Below are 12285 nucleotides of genomic sequence, written 5' to 3' on the forward strand. Positions count from 1 at the left end.
ACAACTACATAATATCTTAGCAAATGGATGTCCCACAATTTACTTAGCCCCAGTGCTGAGTATCTAGGTTTTTCTAATTTCCACCACTATAAACCACGATGTCATGGACTGCTTTTTTCAAGTATCTTTTACTATACTTCAGATGATTTCCTTAGGCTGGATTCTCAGATTGAAGGGAATGAACATATTTGTAGCTCTAGATATACAGTCTTTGTCCACTACTTGGTTCTATTTTGAACTCACTGCTTATGTTTAAACAAAATCCTAATAAATTCTGGACACTTACTTAAGAATTAAAATCCCTTTATGTCCAAGATAACTTGAGATGACTTACAAAATAAAGACATAAAAAAGAAATAATAAAAAGAATATAAATAGGAATAATAAGTGGACAAATACATATAACCAGCTAAACTGGGGGCTAGCAAACTACAGCCTATAGGCCAAATCTGGCCCACCATCTGTTTTTGTAAATAAAGTTAAACTGAATCGCAGTCATGCTCATTCATTTAAGCCTTGTCTATGTCTGCTTTCATGTTACAATGGCAGAGCTGAGTAGTTCTAACTCAGAGACTGTATGACCAACAAAACGTAAAATATTTTCTATCTGGATTTTACAGAAAAAGCTCACCAATCCCTGAACTAAACTTAACTGCAAAATTCCCCATCTATTCTGTTAAATCAACTTCTGTTTCTGGCCAGGATAGAACAATGGTGATCTGATTTCACATCCACTAGAAACAAAACAATAACGACAAAAGCAGACATGAACATGAAACATGAATATAAAACAAAGGTTTTCAATACAGACCTTAGGAAATGAAGGAAAGGGATCAGCAAGGATATAGTACACTTGAACTATCTATCACCTGAACCTAACTGACATTTACAGAGCACTCCATCCAACAACAGCGGAATACATATTATTTTTAAGAACACACAGATCATTTACCAAGACAGACTGTATTTGAAGTCACAAAACAAATCTCAATAAATTGAAAAGGATTCAAGTTATCCAAGGTATGTTCTCTGGCCACAGTGGAATTAAATTTGCAATCAGTAATACAGATATCTGGAAAACCCCTAAATATTTGGAAACTAAATCATATACTTCTAAATAACTCAGGGGTCAAAAAAAGAGAAATTAGCAAGTATTCTGAAGTGAATGTAAATGAAACTACAACACGCTTAGGGGAAATTTTATATATAAAATGCCAATATTAAAAAAGGAAAAAAGTTTCAAATCAGTGACTTCTGTTTCAACCTTAAGTAACTAGAAAAAGAAAAGCAAATCAAACCCAAAGTAAACAGAAGGAAATAAAAAAGATCAAAGTGAAATCAATGAAACAGAAAACAGAAAAATAGAGAAAGTCAATAAAAGCTGGTTCTCTGTGAACAATAAAACTGACAGACCTCTAAGCAAACTGAGCAGGAAAAAGAGAGAAGACACAAATTACCACTATCAGAAATGAGACAGGGGACCCACCTTCAGATTCTACAAATAGAAAAGGAAAGTAAAGGAATATGATGAATAACTTTACGCCTATAAATTCAATAAGTTAGATGAAATTCCTTGAAAAACCAAAGCAGTACCTCCAAGAAGAAAGAGATAACCTAAATAGCCCAATATGTATTAGAGAAATAAAAATTTTAGTTAAACAAACCTTCCTAAAGAGAAAACTCCAGGTCCAGATGGCTTCACTGGTGAATTCCACCAAACATTTAAGGAAAAAATAATATCAATACTACACAAACTCTGGGGACTTCCCTGGTGGCACAGTGGTTAAGAATCCACCTGCCAATGTAGGGAACACGGGTTCGAGCCCTGGTCCGGGAAGGTCCCACATGCCATGAAGCAACTAAGCCTGCAAGCCACAACTACTGAGCCTGCACTCTAGAGCCCGCGAGCCACAACTACTGAGCCTACGTGCCACAACTACTGAAGCCCGCGTGCCTAGAGCCTGTGCTCCACAGCAAGAGAAGCCACTGCAATGAGAAGTCCGCACGCTGCAATGAAGAGTAGCCCTCGATCGCCGCAACTAGAGAAAGCCCGTGCGCAGCAATGAAGACCCAACGCAGCCAAAAATAAATAAATTAAAAAAAAAAATACTATACAAACTCTTACAGAAAACTGAAGAAGAGTAAATACTTCCCAACTCATCCTATGAAGCCAATGTTACCCTGATACCAAAACCAGGCAAACATATGACAAGAAAAGAAAACCACCGATCAAAATCCCTCATGTACACAGATACAAAAAATTCTACACAAAAGTTTAGCAAATACTACCTCATAACCAAGTAAGGTTTATCTCAGGAATACAAGTTGGCTTAGTAACTAAAAAGCAGTCAAGTCCCAGGTCCACAGATTTAAAGAACTGCAGAGCTGGGAGAGACCTTAGAGCTCATCAACCTGAACCCTTTCGTTTTATAAATGAAGAACTGAGGCTGACAGAGCCAAGATCACATAACTGATTAAGTATAGTAGGATGGTCTGGGTGTTAGAAAGTCCCGGGTTTGAATCCCAGCTCTGTCTCCTATGGACGTGGGCATGTAACAGTTTCTCCAAACTTCATTACCCTCATCTGCTAAATGGTGGTAATGATGGTTTCTGCATCGCAGGTTGGTTGTGAGGGTTAAGTAAGATAACATATTTGAAGCACTCCCAACAAACCTTAACTACTGCTACCATCAGCACCACTGCCTATTACCACCATATCTGGATTATGAGGACACTGAGTTTAAGTCAGAAGCAAAGGACAGAAACCATGCAGATTACGCTTAGCAGACACTCCCTTGAAACCATCTACACCCAAAAACCCCAGCAAAGAGAGAGTCAGACTATTGTTTGATTTGCCATTTCTGTTTCTGGCCTGGGCTCTCCTGGGAACAAAAACCTCTTTACTGAGCGGCCGGTTTCCTTTTTTTATAGCCACCATTTGTTTTCTCCCAATTACCTGCTTTCCTGTCCACAGCGGACAGGGCTTCAGGATGGCAGGAGGAAAGAGCCTCACGCGCCCCACTCTGTCGGTGAGTCCTCGGTACACCAGCTCCATATACTGCTCCCGGCTGAAAAAGCAGCCTCGAATAGTCATGTTTGCACCCGAAACCATGTGATCTTGGATCAGCCCTGCCAACGGCTGGCCATCCTACAAACCAAAACAGATAAGAGAAGAGCAAAGAAAAAACTGAAGTGGCATTCTAATTCCTAACCCTGTGCTTGGGAGCTGCCCGCTAGCAACAGCCCTCCTTTACATCCCCGTACTGTCCTGTCTCTGAGCCGCACCAGGCCGGTGCTTGGGCTTCCCATCTTGAGAGCAAACTGCCTACCAGAGCACATGACCAGGGCTTCCTGACCAGCTCCCACCTTTGCCTTTTGCCCACTGTTCTGTATCAAAACTGCTGCAAATTCATCCAGGCCCCCTAGCCTTCTCTCCAAAATCCTATCTGTTTCTAGTTACTCCAGCATATTTCTGGCACTTATGCATAAATTTGGTCTGGCTGCTGTTAGCTGTGTCCTTGTTCTTATATTTTGGTTTTACGCTTTGGTATTTTTCACACATTTCTGGCCTGGTTCTCCTCTAAATCAGTCATCCATTCAACAAATATTTATTGAGAGCCTACTGTATGCCTAGGCACTGGGTTAGACCTTCAATCTACTCCAGTGGCCCAAGCAGACACGATCCTTCATGATGAGAAAGAGCTAGACAGTAAACAAATGATTGGACAGATACATTACCACAAAGAGTTTTAAATACTGGAGGAAAATAACAGGATGGGTCACCACATAGATTTGGGGTGGGGAGGATGGTCAGGAATGGTCTCTCTGAGGGGCAGTACTGCATCTTGGCCTGAGGAGTGACTTGGAGTGGGCCAGCGCAGGGAGGGTGGGGTTTGGGCAGAGGTTCCTCAAGAGGGTTGTGGAGGGCTTTCACGTGTGTGACTGCAGAAGGAAAGAATGCCTGCTGTCAGCGTCTCTTCATAATGGAGCACGTATTCATGGTAGGCTGTTATTTACCAGATGTCAAAACAAGGGCCTTTATACAAGCCCCAGTTGGGTGGGTACATTCATCTTTCCACAGCCTTTCTGATCCCCAGTCTCCTGAACCCTACCTGCAGGTCTGCATTCACGGCAACATAAGGCACACCAAAGTAAAAATAGCTGTGCCCGCTGACATTCTCTAAGAAGCAGTTTTTGCAGCCTTTTCAATGGGTATGGGAACTTGAGAAAAATCTGTGCCTTGGATCTACAGATTGTTATCATTTGCTTATTTGTTAAATACTGTCCAATATCATGGCCATGTTTCATAACTAAGGAACTCACAAATGCAGCCATGGAGAAGCGCCAGGAATTTAACCACATACACTAATTCAAAGGCTAAAAAGGATGCTTGTCAAACAGTCTCAATACTGTGGCAACGGGCTTTACGTAAACTCAAAGATAATTATTACAGATGAGCTGAATAGGTGGTGCAGATGGAAGGCAAGATCAGATGGGGCACGCAGCCCTTCTTACGAAGGCTCTGAGTTATGAACATGAATAAAAAATTACACTCTGTGTCTTATTCCAAAGACAAGGTTTTATTTTGCTTAGAGGAAAAACCCAAAACAGTATTAGGCATTTGACTCATCCCACAGTCTTTGGGGGCAGATATAGATTTTCCCTTTTGTCTTTTTCTTTTAAAGAACATAATTATAAGTTACGGGATCTAGTCAGTGCCTTCTCTCTCCATCCAGATTTTTCCATGACTAGAAAATTACCTTAATGGCTAAATTGCTTTCAATGCAATAATCATGAATTCTAGGGAGGAATACTGATTAAAGCAATTTACTAAGGGTCTACTTACAATTCTGAATTTCCTAAATCTGCTTAGGATCAGAAAGACCATCTCTGAATCAAAAACCCAGATAATTGTCAGCTATCCTATTCCACTTAATATCACAGCAAAATGACACTACAATTGATGTCTTTGGTCAGGATGCTTTGAGAATTAGGGTATTCTGTGACTTGAATTTCGCAGCTAAGTCAAAGTCTGGAAACTATGTCTCAAGCTTTGTTAAAAAAACTTCCATGAAGCAATGGCCCTCAATAGATACAACAAACAGAAGAAAAAAAAAGAATCCACAAAGAAACATGTAAATGAAAAGTGTAACTGTTTTCTTGGAAAAGAAACAGCTAAAGTTCCATTCATCTCCTATTTTAAGTAAGAAGACAACCTCCAACCCTATTAAACACATATAACCAACAATAAAATGAACTTAAATCGGGTACTATGGTTAGTCAAGGAAGAGAACCTAGAAATAGAGAAGAAATAGAATAATGAACAAAGGGAAACAGAAACAAAGGGAAATAAAGACACACCAAGAAAAATTACCCAAAAATGGCTTAGGGAAACCAGCTCTTGTCCTTTTAGGACTTTGCCACCAAAGTACATGTTTCATTTTTATAATGATTAGCAAAAAAATAACGAGTCCACCTCTCGGCAATTGCACTGAGGACTAAACAAAATTTATCAAGAATCAAAAGCTCTTTACCTCTGACAAAAGAAATTGTCTGAGGGAATTCCCTGGCGGTCCAGTGGTTAGGACTCTGCATTTTCACTGCTGAGGACGTGGGTTCAATCCCTGGTTGGGGAACTGAGATCCCAACAAACTGCGCAGGGTGGCCAAAAAAAAAAAAAATCTGTCTGAAAGTAAAGTGAACCCTCAGGTCATCCCCTAGAAGTGGTTTTTTTTGTTGTTTTTTGTTTTTACTTTTTAAGAATTCAGTTTATTGATGTAAGCTTATTTATCTGTGTTCTCCCTGTCTCTGGACCTGAAACTCATAGGCAGGTGAGCATATGATGAGGCACATCTGGATTTTAAATAGTCCAGCCCTTCGCAGGACATGCTGTAAGCAATGAGGTCCCCTATGCTACCTTATTCAATCAAAATCAAGTATAGCACATTCAAATTCACTGGCCTGAGAACTTCGGAGCACCCCCAACTCCCCATACAGCTGAAGTCCAGAGGTCACTCTGCCGGCAAAAAATGAACCACCTGCTGCTCGCTGGTAGTATCCCCCGGGGTGAAATGTGACACTCCCTTTAGAGAGCCAGGCGGCCGGTTCAGTCCTGGGAGCCACTCACTGCCACGTGCCCTCACCCAGGCCCAGCCTCGCCTGTCAACGGGGTTGATCACACACGACGCTGAGCACACAGGCTTGGGGGTCAACGGCGCTGGGTTCAAGTCCCAGCTTTGTCACTGGCTGGCAAGTCACTCACCGGTGTTTCCTCATCTGAAAATTGCACCCACCTCCTAAGGCTGTTGTGAGGACTAAGAATGTTTGCAAACTGCTCAGAGCAGTGCCTGAGGCACAGGGAGCGCTCAGCAGACGGTGGCTTTTATTGCCACCACCATCAGAGCTACCACGGATATTATTTACTTAAAAAGACAAAAAGCCAATTTTCAAATTAGGCTAATTACTTCTTCTTTTTCTTCTAATTATTAGCAAAATTATTACTAATTACTAGTAACATTATTAGTAAAAATTAATCAAATTATTTCTTCTAATTTCTGGGGGACCTGAGTGGGCCCTTAAACCCCTCCTGCCTATTGTCAGCCCCTTCACTAATCAACAGCCAGCTAAGGTGGGTGGAGAAGGGAAAGAAAGTTATATTCAAATAACTGCGTCCAGGACGAAGCCACAGTGGTGTGTCTGGTAGGCAACGAGGCTGGGACGCTAGGACCCTGGCCACGTGCCTGACTCCCCAGGTGGGACTGACGGGGGAAGAGAAGTTCCCAGGAGGAGAGGTTACTAATCGATGAGGGACATGTCCGAGCAGCCTCTGGTGCTTCCTGGGTGCGGAGGTCTCCCTCTCTTCTGTGGCAGGGCAGCAGGGCCCGCACAGCGGAAAAGAACAAGCCACAAGGATCTGCGAGCTCCTGGCCCTTCCTCCTCCTCCTCAGCTCTGTGTCCTTCGGTAAGTTACACCATTTTTTTTTTTTTTTTTTTTTTTTTGCTGCGCCGCAGTGCATGTGGGATCTTAGTTCCCCGACCAGAGATGCAACCTGCACCTGTTGCAGTGGAAGCAAGGAGTCTTCACCACTGGACCGACAGGGAATTCCCTACACCGTTTCTTCATGTGTAAATGTGGACGTTAGTACTACCTACCCCAAGGACTGTGGGGAGGAAGAAAGGAGAGGCCTCCAACGTGCTTTGTAGTGTCTGACACTGAAAAAGTGTTTGGCAAACGGTAGCCATAGTTCTTTATTATTATTACTACTCCACACTGCAGCCCAAATGAATGATGTGTCATTGTGAATCACTGTGACGCAAACGGCTTATAAAGGAAGGGATTCACAGAGGAGATTGCTCATGGGCTGGAGGGGGATTTCATCTGGACCCTTGGGGTTAAGTTGTCTCTTAAAACTCCTGCTTGTCCAGACTCAAAGGATCAGAGTCATCTGTGGACCTTGGGGACCCTCACAGCTGGGATGCTAATGCTTGCCAGAGGCTAATAAGTTGTAGAATCCAAACAGACTGGAAGACAAGACCTGTTATGTAGCTACTAAACTCAGCGTTCTGGGATGACTGTTACAACTTCTCTCCTGCCACCTTAAGGGGCAGCAAGAGAGAACCCTTTCCCTGCCTCTAGCCACTAGAGAGCTGAAGACCCCACCCGGAAGAAGCCAAGACCTTCTGTTCCACATGCCCCTGCCCTAGAGCCACCCACTGACTCCAGGAGCTGGCAAGGGCCCGGACCTGGACTGCCAAGTTGTGCTGGCGATGACCATGGAACGGCCTCAAGGTCAGACCTACCTTGGGAACAAGGTACTGCTGATCCGTGCAGGCCAGGACGTAGGCCTCGGCCCGGCCCAGTTCACTCTGAGGGAAGTGGGCGTTCATCTCGTCTCCATCAAAGTCGGCGTTGTAGGCCTTGCAGTTGGCATAGTGGAGCCGCAGGACCTTCTCCTCGGGCAGGATGCGGGCGCGATGCGCCTGGATGGAGGGCCTGTGCAGGGTGGGCTGCCGGTTCAGGAGGAGAATGTCCCCATTCTTCACGTGCCGGCATACCTGGGGGCAGAGGAGAGAACAGGGTGAGCGGTGGCAACTTCGGCAACGTCGCTACTATTCCAAGGGCTCACCTTGGCCTGGGCTGAGTGTGCCTTCTGTCTGTCTCAGGTTTTATTCAACTAAATAAAAGGAGAACTTTTAGTCTGGAGTGAAACCCTAGAAATCTTTGAGAAATAGCTACTAAGCCCCTCTGGTACTCTGAGAAATAGCTGCTAGCCCAGCATAGTCGTGTCCTGGCTCTGGGCACAGAGGCATAAGCCAATGAGGCTACAGGCCCCTGTCCAGTAATCTCTGTCTTCTTCAGAGATGCATGACCTTTCCGGAGTTTGAATTCCTCTGCGAATTAATCTGAAGAAAGAAATAGACACATCTGAAGACAGCATATCTACATATAACCACAAAACTCCTGGTCTGCCAGATCTAGAAAGATCTGGCAGACCTCTAGAATCCCCGCCATGGCCACATCTGAGTACGTTATTCGAAATGTGAATTCCACGTTTTAGAAATACTTGCCCAACCTCATCCAGCAGAGCCAGGACTGAAACACAGGGTTCCTGATTCCCAGTTCAATGCTCTCTGCAAATGTTTTATTGCACTTAAAAATTAATAATAAGTTTAAATTGCATGGTCTTCTGGGAAAGCAATTTCACAATAGATTTTAAAACATTTAAAACTCATTTCCTTTTGGCCTTTCAGAACAGAACAGGTGTCAACGCGAGGTTCTAAGAACGTGTATGTTTATGCAGCAGTGTTAACAGTGGCAAGAACTGGGAAAAACCTGGCTGCCCCACAGAAGGGGCATTGGTGGCTAAATCATGGTATGTACTACGGAATACTATGTAATGATGAAAAAGGATGACTCAACCCTATTAACAGCCCTGAAGTGATGGCAATAATGTATTCCAGTAAAAGAAAAACAATCCAGGTGCCATCTAAGGTGACAGGATGAGGCAATTTAAAACCCAACCCAGGGGACTCCACTGGCGGTCCAGTGGTTAAAAGACTCCAGGCTTCCACTGCAGGGTGCGTGGGTTCTTAGGGAACTAAGATCCCACATGCCACGCAGCACGGCCAAAAAATAAAAAATAAATAAATAAAACCCAACCCAACTCTACGGGTTTATATACACAAGGGAAAAGGGTACTTAGATCCTCACTGAGCTGTTTCTATGCTCTCCTTGAGGCAGGGACACAGGGGAGGAAGAGTAAGGCACAGATCATCACCTTTATCTTTATACGTCTTAGTGACGTTCATGTTACGACAAGCGTGTATTACTTCTATGAAATTTCTTTAAAAGATCTTCGACTGTTTCTAAAGAAAGCAAGAAAAACTGCACAAGTGATGCTTACTGTGGGGGAAAATACAGAAAATACAGACAAACTTAAAGAAGAGAATGAAAACCACAAGTAACTTTACTCCTTTAAAGACAACCAACGCTCACGCTTTCTCGTTCCTTACCAATATCAACATGCCACTGGTCACGTCCTCCTGACAGAACACCTCCGCCCACAAAGCTGACTTTAGTATAAGGCCCTGAATCTTACGCTATATTAATTACTGGGCTTCCCAAATGATGAACAGAGACGCCACTTTAAAAAACAAATGCATGGGAATTCCCTGGCGGTCCAGTGGTTAGGACTCTGCGCTCTCACTGCGGGGGTCTGGGTTCAATCTCTGGTCAGGGAACTAAGACCCCACAAGCCTTGCAGCACGGCCAAAAAATTTTTTTAAATAATAAAATAAAAATAAATAAATAAAAATAAAAAAACAAATGCATGAGGCAACTGCTACCCCAATCATTCTGCAGGCTGCCCTTAGCAGCCCAGAGGAATTATGGAGACTCAGTGAGGCCTCCCCCCACCCCAAGTCTCCCCTAAATTATCCAGCAGATAACGGGTTGGGGGGAAACAAATTACTCCAGGTCTAGTTTCTTCTTATGTCGTCCACATTATGAAGTTGTATCAGAAAGCTGGCTACAGAAAGAGGCTAGAGGTCAACAAGAGATGCTCCCCACCCACCTCCCCCCATCCCTGTTTGGCTGGGCTGAAAGTGTCCTCCAACTCAGGGAAGCAGGGAGCAAACCCCTCAAATTCTAAAAGGCAGTCCTAAAAGCAGCTAGCGGGGAGGCAGTCTTTCTGTTCCCCAAGGAATTCAAACCCGTCCTCCCCCCACCCCCATGTCTGTGTTTCCAAGGAGACCTGGATTCTGAGGATTCCCATGAGTGGCTGCCTAGGGCACGTCACGAAGCCTGAACTGACTTTCAAGGTCTATTTCTTTAGCTTCTCAAGGAAGAAACTGCCGGGACCTGTGGCTTGGGTCCCAAACCCCGGGCTCGCCTCGGGTCTGAGTCTCGAAAATTCGAGACATCCTCCGGCGTAAGCAAACCCCACAGCTGGGAAGGCTCGCAGGCCCAGCCAGCAGGCACCAGCCAATCCAAACAGAAGCCCTGGAGCACAGCGTGCTCCCCTCGCCAACCCAAACCTGAGGCCCTTCCTTTCTCTTGTCTCTAAATAAATACCGCAGCGAAAATTAGTGTGCCCCAGTGCCCGGGTCAGAGTTCCCAGAGGCAGAGCCGGAGCCAAAGAGCTGCTCCTGGCTGACTGCGGGGCCGGGAAATGAGGCCTGGCCGTCCTGGCCACTTCCTACTCCATTTACAAGGCCCAGGAGAAGGGGCAGAGACTTCACCGCTCCCAGGGGAAATGGCTTCTTCCACTCACCCCCTCCCCCTTCTCATCTAACCTGCAGTTCGTCCCTTCCTGGACCTGGGTCTCTCCCTCTCAGTCACGTCACCCATCCCTTTGGCCCAGGTCCTGATCTATACGGAACACATTAACCAAAAAATTACTTTACAAATTACAAATGAATTGTAAATGCACACGTATCTGACTACATATATAAACATTACATATGACATCACCGAGATTTTGGAAACTAAAGATAATCACCTTTAGGCCCCAGGTCCCGATATAAGGACCACTTTTGTCTCATAAGTGCCCTTCCTGTCTCTGCCCCAGGGCCACATCCTCAGGTCACATGTGGCCCTCACACCTCAGAGCCTCCTGCACCTCATCCTGGACCGGTCCAGTCCACAGGGGTTTCCCGAGCGCCTCCTACATGCTGGGTGCTGGGGAGGGTGGAGGGCCGAACACCCTGCCCTGTCCTCACGGGGTTTAGGAACTCGAGGTCAGACAGATGGGGGTACCTGGAGTGACAACATAATGCAATGCGGGTGGGGGGGTAAGGTGGGACACACGGGGGGGACCCCATTCGTGTTGTAAAAGTGGCAAACTGCAGGCCACCTGCTTTTGTAACTAGAGTTTTTTGGAACACGGCCGTACTCATTCACTTTGTACTGCCGTGGCGGCTTTCACACTACATAGGCGGGGCTGAGCAGCTGCAACAGAGACCGTGTGGCCCGCAAAGCCTAAGATATTTACTATCTGGCCCTTGGCTGAAAAAGGCTGTGGACCCCTGCCCTAGAGGAACGAAGGCTTTGCAGAAGGACGAGTGGGCCACGGCTGGGGAGTGTCAGGGAGGACAGAGTATCCCCGGCAGGGACAGCAAGTTCAAGGCCTGACGGGGAGAAAGAGGCCCATATCGATGGGACGCCGAGAGGTGGGGCTGGGAGACAAGGCAGGGACAGCGTGCTCGGGATGTGAACTTAGGCTGGGGGACAGGCGACTGGGCCAACCTCACTCAGTCTCCCGGCTGCTGAGAACTCATTTCCGTCGCTTCCCACGAGCTGACCTGAGTGTGCAGTGAGGCCAACCTGCCCTCTCCTAAGCCCACCCCCAGCCCCACAGACGTAACAAGGCCACGGGAAGGAAGCTCCCCTGCGCGTCTGCCCACCCTCACTCCCCAATAATGTCAGAAACCCCATATCCTTTTGCTTTTGCTCCAGAAGCTACTGCTTCGCTGCCTCACCACAAAGGCCCTGAAGCCCAGCTCCCCCCACTTCATTCAAACGGCTCTCCTGGGTCACACGTGACCTTCATGTGGACAAATCTGCATCTTCCTTCCCTTTCCTCACTCTTCTTAAACTTCATATTTAACTCCACAAACACCTACTAAGTGCCTCTGGGAGAAGCAAAGATACTCTGGGGCTGGTCCTGACCGGGAAGAACCCCCCCCCCCAGCGCAGGTGGGAGACAGATGCAGACACCGAGAGCGAGCCCGGCCGGCCCTCTCTCCCTCGGCGTCCTTCCCTACCTGCCTCCTGCTTCCACAGGT

General features: G+C 45.9%; 1 protein-coding gene across 1 annotated transcript in view; it reads right to left on the bottom strand.

The window, feature by feature from the left end:
* Positions 1 to 12285, bottom strand: part of POLR1A (RNA polymerase I subunit A) — a 76717-nt gene that overhangs the window by 37338 nt on the left and 27094 nt on the right. Inside the window, exons 13-14 of the mRNA XM_068564331.1 lie at positions 7801 to 8055; positions 2957 to 3148 (exon numbers count right to left, since the gene is read on the bottom strand). Coding sequence (XP_068420432.1) covers positions 2957 to 3148; positions 7801 to 8055 — 447 coding nt within the window. The remainder of the gene's footprint in view (positions 1 to 2956; positions 3149 to 7800; positions 8056 to 12285) is intronic.

Source organism: Eschrichtius robustus, chromosome 15, assembly GCF_028021215.1.
Source record: "Eschrichtius robustus isolate mEscRob2 chromosome 15, mEscRob2.pri, whole genome shotgun sequence".
Taxonomy (NCBI): domain Eukaryota; kingdom Metazoa; phylum Chordata; class Mammalia; order Artiodactyla; family Eschrichtiidae; genus Eschrichtius; species Eschrichtius robustus.